General features: G+C 37.1%; 1 protein-coding gene across 2 annotated transcripts in view; it reads right to left on the reverse strand.

Annotated features, from left to right (window-relative positions):
• Window positions 1–24,938, reverse strand: part of Cow (Proteoglycan Cow) — a 1,076,490-nt gene that overhangs the window by 18,845 nt on the left and 1,032,707 nt on the right. For both annotated transcript variants that reach the window (XM_069844415.1, XM_069844416.1), the window contains exon 7: window positions 3,905–4,130. In XM_069844415.1, the coding sequence (XP_069700516.1) occupies window positions 3,905–4,130 (226 nt within the window). The remainder of the gene's footprint in view (window positions 1–3,904; window positions 4,131–24,938) is intronic.

Genomic DNA, 24,938 nt, shown 5'->3' on the forward strand with positions numbered 1-24,938 from the left:
TAGATAGATAGATAGATAGATAGATAGATAGATAGATAGATAGATAGATAGATAGATAGATAGATAGATAGATAGATAGATAGATAGATAGATAGATAGATAGATAGATAGATAGATAGATAGATAAATGAATAAATGTGTATATGATTACTCAATACACTTTTTATAATACTGAACTCTGTGTATGGATGATTTTAGTCATGTTAAACAGAGACTTGAAATTAATATAGCCTATTGTCATCAAATTATATTTTGGTAACGACTAAAAAGATTCACCTTGCACCCATAAAACTGTATCACTTTCTGCAGTGAATTCATATAAGAAAGGAATGTAATGTAATGAATGGAAGTTATTTTTGATACGGTACTGAACTCTACTTACTGGAGCTTAAGGAACAAAATATATTTTTCAAGAACGAGGTGACAGTGCAAATGACAAGATCAGAAGCCAGGTAAGAGCTAGGCTTCAATTGGATTGACTTAAAAAGCTATTGTGAGGTTTCTTCATGAAAGGCTGCTTTCCTAATTAAAAACTGTAACAGAATGTCTTTCATACTGCTCTGCATTACTACGAGTAGACCTATATTCACTTCAAAATCAGAATTCATAATTTGGCGTATGCAAAGCTGTAATAGGATTTAAAACTCGGTGTAACTAAAAAAATGATATAAGATCTTTTCACTGTTCGACGTGATACTTTTTTTGTCTTGAGTGTAACTGATATACAGGGTGTAATAGAATAACTATTCCTAATTTTCTGATGTGATAGAGGGCATGAAATTAAACATTTTTTCTTAATAAAGTAATGTCCAGAAATGCTTCGTTTTCTAGTGACAGTAGTGTGAAGGAAAGAATGAAAGAATCTCAACTTCGAAAGTTACTTTATTTACTTTCTATGGTTACACAGTAACTTTTTTTTTATCTAATGCCAGATATTAAGAAAATGGTATTGACAAACTATAGGAACTGTTCAAAATTGCGATCTCCATTGTTGACACATAAAGTATAACGCCGTATAATTGAACGACGAATCCTTCGAAATATCTGTGGTCGGTTACGAAGATTGTCAAAAGCAAGAATTTCTAGCAACTAATCCTTCTGCTGTGTAGATGGGTGTTTCATAAACAATTGATTTAATATGATCGCAACATAAAAATCAACTGGAGTCATATCTGGGGGACATACCAAGCAATTGGACCTGTTCTTCCTATCCAAGGATTCTGAAAATGTACTTTTAACCCTTAAATTCACAAAATATCCTATAGGATACAACAGGTTAATAGGTTATATGCTATAATTTTAGTAGAATAGACTGTGCAGGTACTATTTCGCATTGTCTGTGATGAGGCAATAGTAGCGATTCTTGTGATTAGCAACTATCTATGGATGCATATTCCCTACGTATTGAGCTTCGTGACTGTATATACTAGACTGTTATTACCTCAACCTGGTCGTTCGTCCTTTGATCATGCGCAGTGTCTCCTTTCTGTGAGCCATCAATTGTTCCCAAGACTGTACGTGATATTTTAAGGAGAATTTGTAATAATATGTATTAATGATTTATTTTTTATGAATTTTCTTAATTTTCATAGGATGCAAATATTAGTGACTGATGATGCCCTTTCAAGACAAATGAATTCAATTATGTAAAACATTTCAGAGGTCGAGACACTAGAAGATTGAGAACCACTGCATGGATAAATGAGTAGTTTAATATCAAAGACGGACATCTGTCGTCTCCATAGTTTGATCTAGAGGCAATTTTTTAATGCACAGTGTTCTTTGTAATATTTAACACAATTTATTTTATAAATGTAATGTTAGAGTTTGCATATGGTTTCACTATAACTGGAAAGAGCATGAAAAATTGTATAAAAAACCACAGCTATCTAAATTTCGATTGAGGTCAGATGTCCGTCTTTGATATTAAGCTGCTCAAATATATAATAGGATGCGAAACTGCGGTCAGCACCATCTGGCGGCGGAGGGCTGAAATAAGATGATCAGCGCCCAACGTCGTAGGTGGTGAACATTAGAACTACGTGTTGGGTACATTACCCAGAGTTCTCTATTTATCCGTTCGAGATATTGCTCGAAGAGTCAAGATGGCAGACAAACTTTTTAATAAGTGAACATAAAGTGATACTACGTATGTATAAGCAGTGTATGTTAAACAGTGATCCTTATGGACGTTGTAAAAATAGTGTTGTTGAATGTATTGTAAAGTAATAGATATATAATAAATTGAACTATTTAAGTAGTTCTTGCAGACTTTTCCATTGCGCTGTACAATAAATACCCAAAGAATACAATTCCAATTATCTAACCTTTTGCTTTATTTTTTTGTCTCTGTCTGGTTATATTTTAATTGGGTAGTGTAAAATAGATCGTCTCTTTTATCTTCCTGTTGGCTCCGGTAAGAATTTTCAGTAGAAGATGCTGTGAGGAATAAAAATGTAAATGTTTTATATTAAATTGGGTTAGTTTTGAATATCGATGAGGGTGGGAGGGAATACTTTCTGCACAGTTTAATATTTTCGTCACAAGGTGCGCTGCTATTTTTTTAATTGGTGGCACTGTATGCCTGTTTAAATAAGTTCCAGGTCTCTTATGGACCTTTGCCTTTTGCAGTCGTATGGAGAAATATGATTAATGTGACACTGACGTTTTCTTCTTCCTTTTATCTTCATCAGTGATGGAGATAGGTGAGCTGAGTGTAGCAGGTGGAGGGTGATCACTGAGTTAATTCTTGCATGAGAGGGTTGATGTGAGAATGTAGTTTTTCCAGATAATTTTTCCGTAATGTTCGAACGTAGTCACTAAATAAACTGATGTTGAGGTCACTGTACAGTTGGGTATTCCGGATGTGGTAATCTGCTCCAGTGATGGTTCTGCATACTGCGCGTTGGATACCGTCGAGTCTTCGAAGATGGCGGGGGTGGGCGTGAGACCATGCTTCACATGGTTACATGAGTGATCTGATGACGGATATGTACAGTTGTAATTTGGTTTTTATTGGTATTGAGCTCTTGAAGATGGGATATAGGAACATGAATCGTTGAAAGGCTCTATTTCTCACGGAATGAATATGGTGTCTGAACGTTAGTCTCTTGTCAAGGAGGACTCCAATATATTTTGCTGATGAACTAAAGAGGACGGCTTGATTTTGGATATAAAGTGGCTCGTTTATACGGGGGAAACGTCTTGTGAATATGACTACCTCTGATTTGGTGTTATTTATTTTAAGCCGCCATCTCATTGACCATTGTGTGATTTTACCTAGAGCTTCTTGCATATGTTTGCAGGCATACTGAATGTTAAAGTGCTTCGTATATATGACTGTATCATCTGCATAGAGAGCATGTTGGCATTTTGAGTGCGAAGGGATATCTTGAACGTAAGCTGAATATAGAATTGGACTTAATATGGAACCTTGAGGTACTCCTGCATGAATTGGTTTGGAGGTGGAAGTTTGTTTGTGATAACGAACTTGAAATGTTCTTCCTTCCAGAAAGTTTGCTATTAGGTGAATGTATACATCAGGGATTGAGAGTTTTTGTAACTTATACAGAAGTCCATCATGCCAGATAGTATCGAATGCCTGCTCTATATCTAAAAATGTAGCAACGGTATGTTGTTGAGATAAGAATCCTGTCTGTATGAAGTGCGTTAGCCTGACCAATGGTTCCCGAGTGCGCTGCTAAATGCATGGAGTAATTAGTTACTCTTTTCGCTACTTGGTGCGCTGCTAGATGTAATAACGCCCCTCCTCCCAACAGGTGGCAACAAGATCAATTTCTACAACAGCGCCTCTAGTATGTGTTACGGGAAAGTCACTAAGTTTCGCATCCTATTATATATTCATCCATGACCACTGCTTAAGCAATGGGAACAAAAGAAATACCTTTTCCTTTGTTGTGTGTGCGCCGGCGCTTAGCTTCAGCCATGACCACAGAAAACCAATCCAGCAGGCGGTTGCCCATGGCTTGCAGTGCAGATGGAGGACACTCCTTGCTCCAAGAGTTGGATGACAGGTGGTTTATAGATGGTTTTGTGTCCAGAACTTCATTGTAACCCCTCTGGCGATCCTTGTCATCGGAGTAGGGTGGATTTGTAGCTGCGTATAGGTCCTGTAAGAAAATTAAAACATACCGGTACAATATAAAAGGGGGTCATTCCATACAAAATTTTAAGAATATGCCAGCGATGTCATGAATTTTTTTGGGATTTTAAGGGGACACTCAACTATATTTTGGAACTTTTTCCTATTTGACCAATCTTTTTCAAATTTGGAGAAAAAGTTTAATATACACATGGAAAGCAACATGCAAAATCTCAGCTCATTAGATCCAATAGGCTTTCAAAATAAAAAAAATATTTCAATTTTTAATCAATAATTAATTGAAATATCACTTTTAATTATCAGTTTTTATTTTTTGGCTTTGTGCATTTGACTGTGTCTTCTCAATGAATAGGGGAAGAATTCTGCGTATTGATTTAGTTCTGTCACGTAAATTAGTGTAGAAATTTAATTTTTTATTTCTATGACACTTTATCTCCAATTTTTAAGTTGAGTGTCCCCTTAATATAATAATGTTATTATGAAAACAATTAAACTGCCAACTATGACTGCTATATCATTATCATTTTAGTCATACGGATGACTGAAAAATGGGTGGCAGGTACATGTTATCCATCATTTAAAATATTCTAGACATCCTATATGAAGTGTCATCGAAACTAAATAGACGCCATTGTAAACATGAATAACCATATTTTAATATATTAAAGACTGTTGACCTGGTTGGCGAGTTGATATAGCGCTGGCCTTCTATGCTTAAATGCGACAGGCTCGCGTCAGTAAAAGAACTCCTGCGGGACAAAATTCCGGCACATCCAACGACGCCGATATAACCTCTGCAGTTGCAAGCGTCGTTAAATAAAACATAATACCTTAAAGACTAATCCGAATAATATTAAGGCATGCTCATAAAACACCTAATTAGAAAAAATAAATAGGTTTATATTCGAATGCAACAAATTAAATTCCTGCGAATTTCATTCGTATTAAAGAAAATTTTATTCCTAATCCAGCTCCCAAGTTTTATGACTTTATCTAAAAAAAAAACCTCTGAATAATTAAATTAGTAAAATTATTAATTTTTGTTCCGACGACGGTTGAAAATCGCTTGCTATGTGTAGCGGTCGCAGCGTTCGCGAGACTTCATAACGATGAGTAATCTCAAACGTTGTATGTTGTATTGTTTGAATTTTAATGTGAGATAAATACAACAGTAAACCTAATGTACGTGACACAAATTTCCCATTGGTCAAAAACCTACTTAGCCACGGGTACACTTAATGGGTTGCATGCGATTGTGTAAGTATTTTGGTGGGCCATCAGGGTTTTAAGTTTTACTTTAGGTTGAGAAACACTGTGCTAGACCATCGTCAATGGCAAGATTAATGTTGAAGTCACAGGAAATTGCTATAACTCCATTTAAAAATAAAACCGTAAATGTTCACTTTAAAACATTGAATACAGATCCATTAAACACATATCAATCAAATGATTAAATATTTTGTAACAGACCGTAATCTATCTGGGGTTAAAAATGTACCATCAGCAATACAAACATAAAACGCAATTGATATTCACAAATATTAACTCAAATTAACAGTGAAAGTACTGCGTTATTTTATTTATTGATCTACTCTGATATATAAGCCTACAATGCAAACAATAAAACCAACTTTTAGAAATTACATACATACTGAGAGACAAGTAAACACATTACAATTAATATTTCAAATATTTTAAACACTTTCTCCCATTTTTGTTAGTGGATATTATGTAGCCTATGTAAAATTTGTGAATTTTAGTAAACTTATCGAGAATAAGAGTGCATTATACAGAACACAGAACTTACAATTTTAAAGAGTTATAATTTCAGTCTGGAAGCTAGTATAAAGTTGAAATTTAGTTTAATGATCTCAGTAGCTCTGGGAGAATCTAACCTATATAAATACAGGCTTAGTTAAAAGTCCCGCACCACCTAAATAACTTTTGAAGCATACGGTTCAGTGACATTAAACTTGGTATGTGAGGATAACCATATACTAAGAACTCAATAATGGTATTACCGAGTTTTTTCTACTTCCGATTTAACCCACACTTGATACTTCTGTACAAATTCAGTGTTGCTAAATAAAAATGAAAGTGGTGCAAGATATTCCTAAAGCCTGGTTAAATCATTCCTTAAATGGTTTCTATGATCGAGTGACACATTGTAAAGCAGCTGAGGGCTACCAATTTGAACACATAATTTAGAAGGTGAGCTAGCTTTGTTTTGTTTCTGTTAAGGAAGGAGTATTTTATTATTTTAATATTCGATACACTTTTCTGTTTTCTTGACTTAGCAACACTGGAACTTCCAACCAGGCCAACAATTTTATTTGACAAGGAAGCTGGCTCGCTCCTCAGCGAGAGTGGAAAACACAGACCTTCAATGAGTCAAGATTATGTTGATGATGTTCGAGGACGTTTAGTGAACTCACCCAAAAATCATAACGCCGATTGAGCTAAATGGCGCAATAGATCATAGGCCTACGCCGGAGGGAAAAATACCTTTGGGGAGGCTGAGACGTAGATGGAAGGATCATATTAAAATTAATTTGAAGGTGGTGGGATATGACGGTAGGGACTGGATTAATCTTGCTCAGGATAGTGACCGATGGCGGGGTTATGTGAGGGCGACAATGAACCTCCGAGTTCTTTAAAAGTCATTTGTAAGTATATTATAGGCCTACTTTAATTGAAAGAAATAACACTTAAATAGAAAATGAGGTATTTTACATATGTTTTCGAGGTCCGCCGAGTTAGCTCTGTGGTAGCGTGTCTATCTCCAGACTAGCCAACACGAGTTCGATTCCCGGCGACGTCAGAGGTTTTCGTGTAAAGAGATAGGTTTGGAAATAAATATCGAAAAGACAAAGTATATGATTATTTCTCGTGACCAGAACTTTGTACGAAATGAAAATATAAAAAAATGGAAATTTATCCTTTGAAGAGTAGAAACATTCAATATCTTAGAGTAATATAAATGACACTCAGGAGGAAATTAAACGCAGAATAAATATGGGAAATGTCTTATTATTCGGTTGAGAAGCGTTTGTCATCCAGTCAGCCGTCAAAAAATCTGAAAGTTAGAATGTATAAAACAGTTATATTACCGGTTGTTCTGTATGGTTGTGAAACTTGGACTCTCACTTTGAGAGAGGAACAGAGATTAAGGGTGTTTAAGAATAGGATTCTTAGGAAAATATTTCGGGCAAAGAGGGATGAAGTTGCAGGAGAATAGAGAAAGTTACACAACACAGAACAGCACCCATTGTATTCTTCACCTGACATAATTAGAAGCATTAAATCCAGACATTTGAGATGGGCAGGGCATGTAGCACGTATGGGCGAATCCAGAAATGCATATAGACTGTTAGTTGAGAGGCCGGAGGGAAAAAGACCTTTGGGGAGGCCGAGACGTAGATAGGAGAATAATATTAAAATGGATTTGAGGGAGGTGGGATATGATGATAGAGACTGGATTAATCTTGCACAGGACAGGGATCGATGGCGGGCTTATGTGAGGGCAGCAATGAACCTCCGGGTTCCTTAAAAGCCATAAGTAAGTAAGTAAAAGTAAGTAAGTAAGTACGTGCGTAAGTAAGTACGTAAGTAAGTAAGCACGTAAGTAAGTGCGTAAGTAAGTACTAAGTAAGTAAGTACGTAAGTAAGTAAGTACGTAAGTAAGTAAGCACGTAAGTACGTAAGTAAGTACGTACGTAAGTAAGTACGTACGTAAGTGCGTAAGTAAGTACGCAAGTGAGTAAGTAAGTACGTAAGTAAGCAAGTAAGTAAGTATGTAAGTAAGTAAATGCTCTTTGAATTTATATTTTAAAGCTCATATCTCCTTCCCTCTCTTCTATTAAACTTTGGGGGCTATGTTCTTTTTGTCACTCAGGGTTTTCATAGTGTAACTAAACTTGCAAATATGTTTGGGTCTGAGTACTGTGAAATATATTATTTTATTAATGTTTCAGTGACTTTGGTTGTTGCACTTGGTTACATTCGTTTTATTTTCCTGTTATTTGTCGACTTGAGAACTGCTGTACAAATTCGCAGTTAATAAACTCACGCAGAAAGTTCTATCCCACAGTCTACGCTGGCAGAAGTTGAAAACAACTCACACCACACAGTGTTTATTTACTTTGTAACTCCTCCCCGGTTGATTGCATATGCCAACTGCTCTCTCGCTAACAGAATTTCTAATCAGGAAAATGCGAAGCCTTGTACCTTCTCAGATTACATAATCTCAGTGAATTTAACAGGCTCATAGCCCTTTTACGATAAAGAATCGTTTTTAATTATATTACAATGTTTAACATGCTTTCAAGGAAAATCAATTTTCTCTTTGTGTATGAGGATATAACTCTTCGGTTCAGATAATGCACTAAGTAAAATTATTTTGAATTGACTTTGTGGAACGATTCTGAGGGAAATAGAGTGGATTCTTTTACTGTCTACATTCAACAAGAATCAAGATGTAGTCCTATTTCAATTATTCCGCTGAGAGATTTCAACAAAATATTTTATTTATTTATTTTTTCATTTATTCATTTGTTGTTGAACATAACAGGCAAAGCCCAATTACAATGTTCACGACTAACAAATTAATTTATAAAACATAAACAAGGAAAAGGAAAGATACACTTATTAAAAACTGAAACAAAATAGAAATAAGAGAAAGAAAAAAAGAGAAATTGAAATAAGGTATGAAAGTAGCTTCAAATTAACTATAGTCGCGACACTGTTATTCCCGGCGTGACTCTTCCTCTTTGCTTACGACTTAGGAAATGAAGGCTCTATAAAGTCTAGGTAGGTAGTATCGTTCGCCATTTTTATTCTTTCGTCGCCGAGCTACCATACGAGGAATCTATTTGCCACACCTTTAAACATTATCATGACGCAACTCCTATGATAATAAATCAAACGCACTGTAATTCAGCAAATAATTGAGCGGCAAATAACGTCTTCGTGTCCTTTCTGCGAACGCCAACGAAAGAGCCAAAATGGCGGGCGATTATATTAAGTATTTATCGAGCCTTAAGAAATGAATAACGTCTTCCTCAGCAAATAACAACAATACAAGGTGCTCTAAAATTCCCCTTACAAACTTCTAGGACTTGTTAAGGGGACTGAGTAGATAATATTTTGAATTGGAACCCATGTCCGGAAACGTACCGTTTCCGTGCTACAGCCGTTTGAAAACATGTTTTTAATGCGACCACTTTTACAAGTAATTTATTTTATTATGAGGCGTGACCCAGTACATCACTTGTTTTACAATTCAACTCATTAATAACCAAAGAAACAAAATGGAAACTGAATCATTTGTCACAAACACTTTTGTTTACAGTTCAACTTAAACAGTTTTTGTCCTTTTCAAATGATGGTTAACATTCAAATCCACTGCAAATGCGGTTCGATGTGGCGACCACCAACTTCGTTGCACGCATTGTACCTACGAATGATGTTTTGGTAAACGCGCTCTATCACACCTGGTGTATCTGCAATCTCTCCTGCAGCGACCACAACTCGTGCTACTAGATCTTCTGCTGTCTCTACAGGAGTCTCATAAACAAAACTCTTCATACGACCCCAGAGGATAAAGTCCAATGGAGTCAAATCCGGTGATCGTGGAGGCTATGGAGGATCTGACGTAAGCACCCCTCATCATGTAACGCTGCAGGCGGACGAATCGCGAAGCTATTACTTGTTGAGACACGTGACGTACGTTCAGGCAGTGCTTGCTTTCAAACGGCTGTAGCACGGAAACGGTACGTTTCCGGACACGGGTTCCAATTCAAAATATTATCTACTCAGTCCCCCTAACAAGTCCTAGAAGTTTGTAAGGGGAATTTTAGAGCACCCTGTATTCTGTAAAATATAACAAATAATTCTGTATCCAAAGAAAATCATATTGAAAATATCAACGTTAGGATGAGGATGTAATTTATTGTATAACTGTAACATTTGGAAAACTGGGGAATTTTTGTGGGATTCAGTATTTGTCCTTGGCATGTAAAATAAATTTCGAAATTTCGTTTTAAGCTCAGGTGCATATAATGTTATATAATAAAATAAACTAACACAGTCCAACTTATTAATAATTTTATAAAGAAAGTTTAAAGAGTCCACACCTGTGGAGTAACGGTCAGCGCGTCTGGCCGCGAAACCAGGTGGCCCGGGTTCGAATCCAGGTCGGGGCAAGTTACCTGGTTGAGGTTTTTTCCGGGGTTTTCCCTCAACCCAATACGAGCAAATGCTGGGTAACTTTCGGTGCTGGACCCCGGATTCATTTCACCGGCATTATCACCTTCATATCATTCAGACGCTAAATAACCTAGATGTTGATACAGCGTCGTAAAATAACCCAATAAAAAAAAAGTTTAAAGATTGACAATTTCGTCGAATTTGCAAACTAGTAAAATGGAAATGGTGAAGCATTGTAGCATTGTAGAATAATCATTATAAAGTCTGTAATATAACCATTTTAGAAATTTATTTGAACTTTTGGCGGACGTCTGGCTGTGGAGAGGTTTTATTCTGAAATTGTTCTTTTTGGCTGTGTTTTGAAACGATATTGTTCGCTAAATGTAGCTGTGCTAGGAAGAGGGGATGCTAAAAGAAAAATGCTGAAATTGATCAAGGAGAGAAAAAGAAACTGTCTGGTCATTGACTGAGAATAAACTGCCTAAGGGAGGACGCACTGAAAGGAATGGTGAACGAGAAAAAAGTTCGGGCAGGAGAAGATATCAGATTACAGATATTATGATATATGAATCTTATGCGGAGACTAAGAAAAAGGGGGGAAATAGTGAAGATTGGAGAATGTTGGGTTTGCAGTGAAAGACCTATTGGATTAGTAATAGAAAAGGGATATCATCCTCAGAGTGGACCAATGCCATAAAGATGTCCACAAACATCGCAGCAGTACGATCTGTGCCAGGTCGTTCCTTCCAAGATCAAAACTGGATGCAGCGAAGTAGAAACCCTTGGGCATGTTTTGGGTTATTGCTCTAAAGGAGAACTACTGAGGAACAATCGCCACCATAAAGTGAGAATCTCCATCGCAACCACTCTTCGGAAGGCAAAGTGGGAGGTTTATGAAGAAGTGCACTGCTCGGTTGAGAATGGGTCAACCAGAAGAGTAGACATTATAGCCATCGATCGTCGAAATCAAAGAAGCCTCATTCTTGACCCCACTGTCCGTTTTGAGGAGGATGATCAACAAGCCAATAACGTTAACGATGAAAAGAAGTCTATTTACAATCCATGTATTCCTCACTTTGGTGAGAGATACAAAATTAATACTGTGACCAAATCGGGGCTGTAGGTACAATGATCCAGTACCTCCCATCAGAAGCACAGTAACAATTATGTATGTATTTATTTACACTGCAAGTGGGCAAGCACCCGGTGGCAGTGATATATACAATATTAACAATACACAATAAAATGATAACCAATACACAATAAAATTTACAATACACAATACAATTTTACAACACATATACAATTTTACACACAATACAATAATAATACACAATACAATTTAACACAATAATAATAAAACATAAAATAAAATACCTAATTTTACAATACAACCTACATAATTATGTATAGGCCCTACATAAGTTTCAATAGTCTTTCACTTTACTCTCATCTCATTCCCTGTAGTGGCACTATGACGCATTTCACTGACACTTTAGCACACATTTCACTGACACTCTGTAACACATTTCACTGACACTATAGAACACATTTCATTGACGCTATAAATTATCACTGATCGGAACTGTTCACTGCACTGTAAAACCATAACTTCACTGACTCACCTCGCTTCACTGATACAACAGTTCAAATAAGTCAAATAATTACATCCTTATGCATACTTATAAACAGAACTACATTTAAACTAACTATATCTGAAATAACTTTTATTTCAACGCAATAAGGAACAAAATTCTCTTCTTTCAACGTTTGTCGTCACTTTTCAGCAGTTCAAAAACACTGAAGAATTTCGGTATAATATACAAATCCCCTTTTAACGAATTGAGGTTTCATAAACTTGATTCACATTAACTCTGAATCCTTTATATATGAAAGCAAGGACTGGATTACTGTAGAATCTAATCAAAGAGTCTGACATATAAATTCTCGTAAACGCAATTTTCAAATTTTATAAGTAGGAATGCAACCAATTTTGCAATTCGTTGTAATTACAGACCGAATTGAAAACATATTAAAAGAATACGGAACAAAAAAATTATTTAACACATGACAAAAAGAGAAAGAGGATTCAAGAACACCTAAGAAATGAGGGATTGATGATTATGATTATGGTGATGGTGATGATGATGATGATGGTGATGATAACACTCAACATAAAATTTGGCACTCAAACTAACATAGCCTATGCTATGACATAATTCAAATGGCGAGATGAGCAGAAAGAATAAGAGCCAATCAGATAAACTTTGGCGTAGTTATCAAGTTATCACCCAATCTATAGAACGTAATTTTTCATGTTCATGCTCTAAGGTTGATCTGATGGATCGTCGAAAATATAAATCATCTGAATCTGTCATGTACACCTCGTGATGGTGTTTTTTTGTGGATCGGGTTCCTTCATAAGAACCAGCTAGAATTTACAAAGGAAGATTAAAACACATTAAAATGTAAACAGATTAGCTGTAATGTTTCGACCATGAAAAATCTGCTACATAATGTCTCTCTCTTTACTTCATAGATGCTGTTTAGTTTGGTGAAAAGTATCTCTGGAACTTAGAAATTCTATATCCTTTTTATCTTTGATGTAACGAGTGCATGTCAATAGCTACTGTGTTATTTTACTTAGTCCCTTGTAACGGAAGACGTTCAAAGCTCTATTTTCCTATACTTGGCGTTCATGTAGGCTACCAAATCTTTTTAGGATTCCTTTTTTTAATCTGAAACTCTTCTAAAACGGCGAACTTTTAAAAACGAAATGAGTGTAGTGTTGAAAGGTACTTGTGCAGTTATGAACATATCATACTCGTGGGTTTTAGTTCAAACATAGGTTTAAGGTACAAATTAGATTTACTTTAAATGTTATTTTAACTGATCGTGCTTCATTTAATTTAGGATGTTCCCTGTTATTATTATTAATTATTGTTATTATTAATTATTAGTATTATTAATTGTATTTTTTATTAATTGTGTTTATTATTGTCTTTATTGAGTGTAATTAGTTACCACTGCCACCGGGTATATACCCATTGCAGTGTGAATAAATGCATACATACAAAATAGAAGTAAACGAAATAGTGATGGTTTTATCATAATCATTATTATTATTATTATTATTATTGTTATTATTATTAGTATTATTATTATTACTATTATTATTATTATTATTATTATTATTATTATTATTATTATTATAAATGACACTCGAGAGGAAATTAAGCGCACAATAAATATGGGAAATGTCTGCTATTACCCCGGTTGAGAAGGTTTTGTCATCCAGTCTCCTTTTAAAAAAACTGAAAGTTAGAATATACAAAACAGCTACATTACCGGTTATTCTATATGATTGTCAACTTGGACTCTCATTTTGCGAGAGGAACAGAGATTAAGGGTGTTCAAGAATAGGGTTCTTAGGAAAATATTTGGGGCTAAGAGGGATGAAGTTACAGGAGAATGAAGATAGCTACAGCAGAACTGAACGCATCTTATTCTTCACCTGACATAATTAGGAACATAAAATCCAGACGTTTCAGATGAACAGGGCATGTAACACGTATGGGCAAATCCATAAATGCATATAGAGTGTTAGTTGGAAGACTTGAGGAAAAAAGACCTTTGGGGAGACCGATACGTAGATGTAAGAATAATATTAAAATGAATTTGAGGGAAGTGGGATATAATGGTAGGGACTGGATTAATCTTGCTCAGGATATAAACCGATGGCGGGCTTATGTGAGGACGGCAGTGAACCTCCGCGTTTTTAGAAGCCATTTATAATAACTATTATTATTATTATTATTATTATTATTATTATTATTATTATTATTATTATTGAGTTTGAAGGATACACGGGAATAACGATCAAGGTCCATTTTAGAAAGTTTCGAGAAAAACGAATTTAAAGTTTAAGCACTTAATACTTTGTTATGTGTGTATTTAATAGAAATTGACGTAGTGGAATGTCAAGAACGATGATTTCTTATTACTAGCTAGACCACATGATAGTACTTCTTTTCCACTATAAGATAGCATTATTAACTCAATTTCGATTTTTGATGGACCTTGATCGTTTTTCCCGTGTACCCTTAATTTATTTACTTCTTTTGGATAACAGGTCAACTCTGAACAGCAACGTAATTTACAACGTAAACTTAATTGTTGCGAAACACTTTTTTTTTTTTTTTCGTTGTTAGTAACTCTATAGCATCTATTAGATGCTTTACGGTTGTGCTAACAGATGGAGTTACTTGTCAACAATGTGACGCTGAAACGCGTGTTCAGGTTACTGAACAGCGACAGTCCTGACGTATTTTTATATTGTGATGATTGGTTAATTTATATTAACCCCGCACACTCACAATTACACTCACATTCAGACTCTAGACACCCAGGGAATTCCTCTTCTTCAAGAAAAATTCACCGAGAGCCTAGCCCGGGAATCGAATCCGGGACCTCCTGATCTGGAAGCCAGCATGCTCACCAACAGACCACGGAGACGAAGAAAATATGTGTTAACTTCGTGACATTATTCTTTACATTTCCTCGAAATATATATTCATTTGGCTCTGTGATCCCTCATGAAATAAAGAAGTAGACTGAGGTAAAGTCGTCAATCTTGTTGTTCTCCATCCTTCAAAATAGCCGCAAGACCATTCGATAGCATTGAACTCGTGGCGAATTCTCAAAACGTAACCATTAGCTTTTCCCGCAACCTCCTGCTTCCGCACCATGGAGAGGATAAGTGAGCTCGCTGCATTTAACATGTTAGGTCAATATGGACTGTGTACGGTGGCCGTACAGAGGTAAATATGGGGAGTAGTAGTAGTAGTAATACTGTCTAGCGCCAAGTTACGTTCATTTGAGCTACAAAGTGACCTCAGAAATCTCACACAAGATGAAAGAAGGCCCAAAGCGTCTCTGAAGTTTACGGACGAGCGAGCTGGAAACCGTATCTTGTATTTAATGGGAAAACCGCAAGTGAAGAAACTATTTCACCTCATATGCTGATATAAAGAGCGACGTCTCTGATTAAACGGCCTCCGTGTTGTGTTTAATTGGTGGTCACCGAGCGAGTTGGCTTAGTTAGACGATAGCGTTTGAGACTCGCATTTGGGAGGTCCCGGGTTCCAACCAGGGTTTAAGCTAGAAAATAAATAATTGTCACAAAAATGCACAAATGAAAAATTAAGTTTGTGCAAACTGCAAAATGTTTGTGCAATATTATGAATAATTGTGCAGAAAGATAAAATTAATAAGGTATGCAGTAACAAAAAGTTATATAATTTGTTTCTTGGAGTTTTATTACTTTTAATACATCTTATCACACTCTGGATATACTTATCAGTTCAAACACATCTCTGATTTAATTTTCTCCATAACCATCTTCGTTTCTGAAGTCCAATGTGGTTGTCGCATTTTTGCACATTTACATTCAAAGTGTGTTGCATTTTTAGATGTCGAGTAGATAGATAGATGGATTTATTGACTAATATTATACATACAAATTTTATATTATCATAATTTTGTCTAAAATCCAATGCACGGGTCTTCTGACCATACGTGCTTTGTACCCAAAACAAGTTCTCCTTTGTAGGTTCTCCCCCCACCTATAATTACATCCAACTACTCTCTAAAAGAACACACATATTAAAAATGGAAATGACACAATAAAACACATTATATAATATATCCTAATCTAAACGACATAAAAGTGTACAGTTGGGTGGATACTATTATCCCGTCCTCAGTTCGTGTCACAAACTTCAACAGCTGAAGTTCTAATCTTCCTCGCCTTCAAGAGGAACAATCCAGTCTTTTGTTCCCATTCTCTATTCCCCATGAGGTCAAGACATGCAAGCGAACTCCTACTCTGACTTAGCATCGAGGGTGGTAAATATTTTCTCCGCACTTGTTCCAATTCGACACACAGTAATAAAATATACTTATAGGAATCCTTTTCTTTGCAAAGCGGACAAAGACGCTCCCCTTCTTCGTATTACCCTTCTATGCCCCCAATCTTAGCCACGCTAAACCTGCTCTGCTGTCTTTGTTACAAGAATTTATGTAGTCACACCTCCCCCAGTTAAGCATAGAAGTTGAGTAGCAAAATTCGAAAAATGCGACTGTGGCTTAGACCCTGTTCAAACCCCGTGGCCGACTAATCTAACCGGGGGTTTTCATGGTTTTCCTCAGTCACGAAGGGAAATGCCGGATTGGAAATTTACATACCGCGATTCATCACCGCCTCAATCACAAATATCATAAACATTAACCAAAGTCTAAAATCAGTTACATGAACACAAGCCATCTACAACACCCAATAGCAGTAGTAATGGTATTGAGTGGCTAGGAGCGAATTAGGTAGGGACGATCTTTCAGCACGTCGGCTCGACAGTGGTCTGTTGTGCACCCCGAATTATGGGATGAATGATAATGAGATGTACCAGCCCACTGGCCGCATGAGACCCCTCATCCGCTCACCCAACGGAGCCCTATAGCTCCCCCGCCTTAAGTTCATGCCGCCAAGGTGACCAAGAAGCACAGGATCCATTCCGACAGCCCTGCTAAGGTGTCGAAGCGCCCTCGGAAGTGCTCTTAAGGAATGAATCCTGACAGAGATATAGCGGAAGGCTTGGAACCCAGAGACGGTTTCGGAAAGGATGCCCCCTCCTGCAAGCGGATGAAGACATGCGTCATGACGTGAATATGTCTATGTAATGAGATGATGGTGAATATTGGACTATCAAAAAACGTATTTGACAAAACTTTTCGCATTGACTTGATCTATTACCTCTGTGAATTAATGTAATAGATTCCCTTTCACCCTGTATAAACGAATGAAAGCTCTATAACTTTAATTGGCCCAATTTTTCTGTGTTCCCTTTTCACATGGACTGCCTATGTTGTTGTTGTTTTTGTTGGTAAGATTTGAATTATTGTTCCTTTTTCTGTAGGTTTAACCTCCCGGTATAAAGTTCCGAATTCACTGAATTGAACAATTTGCTTCATTTAGCGTCGATGAAATTGATGAGAAAATGATGGCATTTCAGTGAGATGCGTCCAAGAATTCGTTTTGGGACACCTGGCATTCGTTTTACAGTCGAAAAAAGTTCTGTATTTGAGAGCAGATTTTGATGTAATGTTATGTAATCTTTATTTAGTGTCTGCCATCATCTGTTTACTAAAATGTCTTTGTCTTATACCGTTCAATTTATTATATTTTTGTAATTTAATATCAATATCACTCTTATGTTCTGCAAATAGGCTACACTTCCTAAATATGAAAAGTCAGACACTTGTTCTATAATTTTGCCATCAATTTCAATTTTCACCCGTTGTATATTTTTTCCACACATTGCCATTGTTTTGGATTTTGATGAAGAGATTTTCATATCATATTTGCTAGCGATCTTAAATAGTTGGTACGCTGTTATTTGTACGTTGTCTTCAGAATCTGATAGTAACACTTGATCATCGGCATACAATATAGTTCGGACTATTTTATTCTTGTTATCGGAATTCCACTGTTTACTGTTTGCTTTCATTCTTGAACGATTGAAAAGTAGTGGAAAAGTAGAACTAAAGCAAAGGAAAACTGGGTGGTTTTGCAACCTGATGAATTGTAAGCGCTAATTGGACTACTAGCAGAATAATTGTATCGAGGAAATTCCTAACACAAAAAGAACTGTAATTTCTAGTGCTACACCTACGAAGAGATGATACGAGACGAGACGGGACGGGACGGGATGGGACAAGACGGGACGGGACGGGACGAGACGAGACGGGACGAGACGGGACGAGATGAGACGCGACGAGACGAGATGAGACGCGACGGGACGAGACGAGATGAGACACGACGGGACGAGACGGGATGAGACGGGACGAGACGCGACGGGACGGGACGGGACGAGATGGGACGGGACGAGACGCGACGGGACGAGACGCGACGGGACGGGATGGGACGGGACGAGATGAGACGGGACGGGACGAGACGAGATGCGACGGGACAAGACGAGACGGGACGGGACGAGACGGGACGAGATGAGACGCGACGAGACGAGATGAGACGCGACGGGACGAGACGAGATGAGACACGACGGGACGAGACGGGATGAGACGGGACGAGACGCGACGGGACGGGACGAGACGGGACGGGACGGGACGAGACGGGACGGGACGAGACGGGACGGGACGGGACGAGACGCGACGGGACGAGACGGGATGGGACGAGACGAGACGCGACGGGACGAGACGAGACGGGACGGAACGAGACGCGACGGGACGAGATTTGACGCGGCGGGACGAGACGGGACGAGATGAGACGCGACGGGACGAGACGAGATGAGACGCGACGGGACGAGATGAGACGAGATGAGACGGGACGAGACGAGATGAGACGGGACGAGACGAGATGAGACGGGACGAGACGGGACTGGACGAGACGAGACGGGACGAGACGGGACGAGACGAGAAGAGATGAGACGGGACGGGACGAGCCGAGACGGGACGGGACGAGACGGGACGGGACGAGATGAGACGCGACGGGACGAGATGAGACGGGACGAGATGAGACGGGACGGGACGAGATGAGACGGGACGAGATAAGACGGGACGGGACGAGATGAGACGCGACGGGACGAGACGAGACGCGACGAGACGAGATGGGACGGGACGGGACGAGATGAGATGATGGAGATTTGTTGGGATGCCACAGGGGAACCGGAGCTCCCGGAGAAAACCAACATAAGTCATACATCTGAGAGTACGCCGGAGTTCGAACACAGGATTATAATTCCAGCGCTCGCGCTCTGACCACTAGACTACCGTGGCGCCAGGCTTTGATGTTAGTACGAAGATTCTATTTGTAAATTCAAATTGTATTGGTATATTTATGGACTCAAATGTACTTATCATTTGTTCACTATCGTATGTGGAACTATTTCCTGTCGCTGTACAACTTACGATGTAGAGGGGAATGGAAAACATCGAAGACGACTTTTTTTTTCTTCATTCAGAAGAAGAGTTTAAGTTATCACAATTCATCCTGAAAAATCTCTCATTGTTGTTTTACCGGCAGTGCTAATTATTTTCTTTTATTACGTAAAATAATAAAAATGTACCAATGAAAATAAAAATATAATCGTCAAATGTAGTCACAATAACATTAAACATTAAAAATGTATCGTCTCGTGATGAGAATATGGTACGAAATGGAAATAATAAACATTGGAAATTTATCCTTTGGAGAGGTGGAAAAATTCAAATATCTTGGAGCAACAGTAACAAATATAAATGATACTCGGGAGGAAATTAAACACAGAATAAATATGGGAAATGCCTGTTATTATTCGATTGAGAAGCTTTTATCATCCAGTATGCTGTCAAAAAAATCTGAAAGTCAGAATTTATAAAACAGTTATATTTCCGGTTGTTCTTTATGGTTGTGAAACTTGGACTCTCACTTTGAGAGAGAAACATAGTTAAGGGTGTTTGAGAATAAGGTGCTTAGGAAAATATCTGGGGCTAAGAGGGATGAAGTTACAGGAGAATGGAGAAAGTTACACAACACAGAACTGCACGCATTGTATTCCTCACCTGACATGATTAAAAAGATTAAATCCAGTCGTTTGAGATGGGCAGGGCATGTAGTACGTATGGGCGAATCCAGAAATGCATACAGAGTGTTAGTTGGGAGGCCGGAGGGAAAAAGACCTTAGGGGAGACCGAAACGTAGATGGGAAGATAATATTAAAATGGATTTGACGGAGGTGGGATATGATGATAAAGACTGGATTAATCTTGCTCAGGATAGGGACCAATGGCGGGCTTATGTGAGGGCGGTAATGAACCTCCGGGTTCCTTAAAAGCCAGTAAGTAAATAAGTAATAAAAATGTACCAATGAAAATAAAAATGTAATCGTCAAATGTAGTCACAATAACATTTCCAGTTTCTTCATTAAACAAAAGTGGATAGAAAGTATTGTTTCATTAGATACAATTTTGATGCATTGTAATAGGCCTACATATTGGTTGTCTATATATATTTTATAGCCATTTAAAATTGAAATGCATAATCCAAAATCTAATAACATCCATTTCAGTTATATTGGTAGGCCTAATACTTTTTTTTATTATCGGGTATGCAATAAATGAATCACGGCCGTTAATCCACACAAATAACATTCAAATATAGCGGAAAAGTACTTAACCAACTTCAAAATTCCCATTTCCGTTGGTATATGAAAATCCGTTTGTTTTATGATGAGGTTACTGCAATTTCTGCGATGGCAGTTACTGACAGAGTATTAGTAATTCTTTATTTAAAAAGCATTTTGAACTACTGGGGCTATTCAAAGCACAGGCGACTCCAGCAGGCGGTGTCGAAGGGCTAGTGCTTACTCAAAATTAACCCTTGCCCGTCCTTCAGCCACACCCACTCCACTCAAATATTGAAAGTATCTCCATTATCATTATCATCGTTTTCTACCCACTATTACTAATTCCACAATTTGGGGCTTCAGGCCGACATCTACGGCTGACCACTAGGATCCAGAATACAAAACAGAGGTTAAATTAAAAATAAAATACAATATGTTTTTCAGAGAAAATACGGCACAATGATAAATTTAAAAATAAAGAACAATTTGATTTCGGAGAAACATGAGATGAAAGTACAATGAAGTGTAATGAAATTAAACAAAAAAAAATATTATGTAGTGTTATACAAGTGATTGTGTAAAATGGATAATGAATTTCTCGATACCATTAGACAAATTTTGTTAATGTCCTCATTAGAAAATTTAAGAGAAAGCAGAATGGATTTGGTTAACTTAACTGAAGTTCCCCTAGCGCCAAAAAAGAAGTTCTTTCAGACAGACAGACAGGCAGGTAGACAGGTAGACAGACAGACAGACAGACAGACAGACAGATAAACAGATAAACAGGTAGATAGACAGACAGACAGACAGACAGGTAGGTAGATAGATAGATAGATAGATAGATAGATAGATAGATAGATGGATGGATGGATGGATGGATGGATGGATGGATGGATGGATGGATGGATGGATGGATGGATGGATGGATGGATGGATGGATGGATGGATGGATGGATGGATGGATGGATGGATGGATGGATGGATGGATGGATGGATGGATGGATAGATGGATAGATAGATAGATAGATAGATAGATAGATAGATAGATAGATAGATAGATAGATAGATAGATAGATAGATAGATAGATAGATAGATAGATAGATAGATAGATAGATAGATAGATAGATAGATAGATAGATAGATAGAGTAAAAGGACTTCATGAGGAATATATTGTATGTCATATACGTAACACAGATATTAAATTGTTTCTAATATCAAATTGCATTTGCTTAAACGCTGTTGGTGTAATCAAGAACAAATTAGTGGCGTTTAGCGGAACTGTGCTGCATTGTGCGTACCAGGACTTGTTCATAATTGGATCCAATGGCGAAGCTTCGCTGCTGCCTTCAGGCTGTGTAGTGTCAGACAGCATTTTGCTTTAGTCTCTCGGAAGTACAGTCAATTCTCGGCTTAATGCCCTCCAATGCACAACACAACCCTGTCTATTCACGTGTGGAACACACGTTCATAACTTAATTTCGCGCAGTTTTCTTCTTATCACCTTTATGTGAGATGTTGCTATGATTTGTAATATTCCATGACGTAATGATCTGCATTATATGCGTGAACTCTTGCCAAATTCCTCTGACACTAACATCAAAAGCATAGGTCTCTCTTAAAGGATTTTCGAGGCAGGGAGACAGAACTTCCATGTGTTTTAATCTCGACTCTAGACATTCTCCGGCTGGCTGAATTGCAGTAGCTCGGTTAAGTGGATGTAGTAATTCGTAATGTATCAATGAGTTTAGTAACATCTCTTAAGTTTTTCGCCTTAACGGTCGTATTCACCAACATCAATAATTTTTTCATTCTTGTTTTTAGCTTATAATCTTAGATAACAGCTACATTCTCGGTTAATTGGGATTACCTGAGCTTAAGCGACATTGGGACTGACATTTGTACGAAATTTCAACAAATTTCATACACTAATTCCTTCAATATTATTTTTCTCTAATTTTATAAAACTAAATCCTGCATAAATTCGAAATGCCCTTCGCGGGACTATAATTGAAATTCTGTTTTGAACTTTTTTGTGGAGAATTTACATTCCATAATTAACAAAACAACACATTGACTATAATTGAAATTCTGTTTTGAAATTTTTGTGGAGAATTTACATTCCATAATTAACAAAACACATTGACTATAATTAAAATTCTATTTTGAAATTTTTTGTGGACAATTTACATTCCATAATTAACAAAACAACACATTGACTATAATTGAAATTCTGTTTTGAATTTTTTTTGTGGAGAACTTACATTCCATAATTAACAACATATTGACTTTTAAATCTGAGCAATGGTGAAGAACGTAACAATTTTTCATTTTGGAAATATTTTTTTTAGGAATATGTATGGTAAGACTTTCCTGTGTTAAATTTCAACGTACCTCGTTTACATGTTTCGACCTATTTATGGGTCATCTTCAGAACTGGTCGTTGTTGGTCTTGGCGCCACTTGTTCTGTTTCCTGTGAGGTGTGTTCCTGTGGTATAGTGTAGAGTCAAAGAGTGTGTGTGTTTTGAAATTGAGTTGTGTGTTGAGAATTTCGTTGGGGTGTGTTTTTGTGTGTCTATATTTCATATTGTTCTAGTGTGTTTAGTTTCTGGCTTTTTGGTTGGATGTGTAGTATTTCCATGTCTGTGTTGATGTCTCTGTTGGTGTGGTTAGCATTTGTGATGTGTTCTGCATATGTGGAGGTGTTTTGTAATTTTGTTATTGCTGTGATGTGTTCTTTGTAACGTGTTTGAAATGATCTGCCTGTCTGTCCTATGTAGAAGTTGTTGCAGGTGTTACAATTGAGTTTGTATACGCCTGTGTGGTTATATTTGTTTGTGTTGTTTGTGTGTTGAGATGTTTTTGTAGAGTGTTGAGGTACGTTGAAATTTAACACAGGAAAGTCTTACCATACATATTCCGAAGTGATACAGTGTTAAAAGTTGTGTAATCAAGATGTATTTTTTTAGTTAAATTTCCGTATTTTTTGGAAGTTAAAAATTCATTAGACGAAAATTATTTACCTAAGAGTCAATTCCATGCACACTTTTGTGTATTGATATATAGAGAGTATTCATGCAAATTTCTTGCAAACTGGAGAAAATGAAAACTGCGAGGGACCATTTGTACGAAGAAAAATGTTTTAAGAAAATACAATTTATTAAACAAAAAATGTTGATTCTTTCATCTTGAGTGTTTCAGAAGTGCCCAGGACCTTAGCTTTTCCCTTGCTTCTTCTTCTTCTTCTTCTTCTTGGTTTCCTCCTTCCTCGTTTTTGACATCCTGGCCACCCTCTTGGAATCAGTGTTTGTCCTCTTACTCTCATAGAGCTTCCTCTTGTTTCACCTCGCTGCAATCTCTTGTGTTACTCTTGGAAGATTCTCCTGTCTGACAGTGGTCTTGCGGTGTTGCATGGAATTGCATCCCATATTGTACTTTATTTGATATGTCATATTAGGTTTCTTTCCGAGTTTCTGGCCAATATTGGTCATAACTTACAGTAGGTAAATTATTTTCACATACTAAACATACATACTTTCGTAAATTTGTTTATTTTGATAATGAATTATTTATTTATGTATTTATTCCGGTGTAGTTAAGGCCATCAGGCTTTCTCTTCCACACCACCAGGAATACAAATACAATAACAGAAATAAAAAGGAAAAAAAAAACACTATAAACAAAGTAAAGTCACACAAAAATATACACAGGTTGCAGTCACACAAACTTTAAATGAGTGATTAAGTATAATTAATTGTATCCTAACTAATTAACTAACATAAACAAGAAACTTGCGATTTTAATCTAGAGTACAAAACACTAATCAAAACCTATAGCAATACCTAAAACGCATTAAACAAGACAAAAATTTCCAATTTAATTTTGAATTGTGATAAAGTCCGGTAGTCCCTGACGTCATTAGGTAACGAATTCCAGAGACGAAGTATTTCTACAGTGTAGGAGGATGAGTATAGAGACGTTCTATGATGAGGGATAAAAAGAAGTGCTTGATGTCGGTTTCGAAGAGTTGTAAGAAACTGAATGCGCGATAAGAGATAATTCGGAGTAGAAGTATGCATGATTCTAAATAGAAGAGACAGTGAATGTATTGTTCTTCGTTCCTTCAGACGCACCCATGAAAGTAACTGGAGGGAAGGTGTTATATGGTCAAGTTTACGAGTATTGCAGATGAATCGTATGCACACATTATGAACACGTTGTAGTCTCTCAGCTAAGACTGAACTTACATTAGTTAGTAAGGAATCGCAATAATCAAAATGGGGCATTACAAACGTCTGAATAAGATTCTTTTTTAGACTAAGTGGCAGAAATTCTTTCATATGAAACAAGGAGTGAAGTTGAGAAAATATTTTTTTGCAAGTGTGTGTTACTTGAGTGTTCCAATTTAGATCGCCATCCATAAAAATGCCAAG

The sequence above is a fragment of the Periplaneta americana genome, chromosome 13 (assembly GCF_040183065.1).
Source record: "Periplaneta americana isolate PAMFEO1 chromosome 13, P.americana_PAMFEO1_priV1, whole genome shotgun sequence".
NCBI classification, from domain to species: Eukaryota; Metazoa; Arthropoda; class Insecta; order Blattodea; family Blattidae; genus Periplaneta; species Periplaneta americana.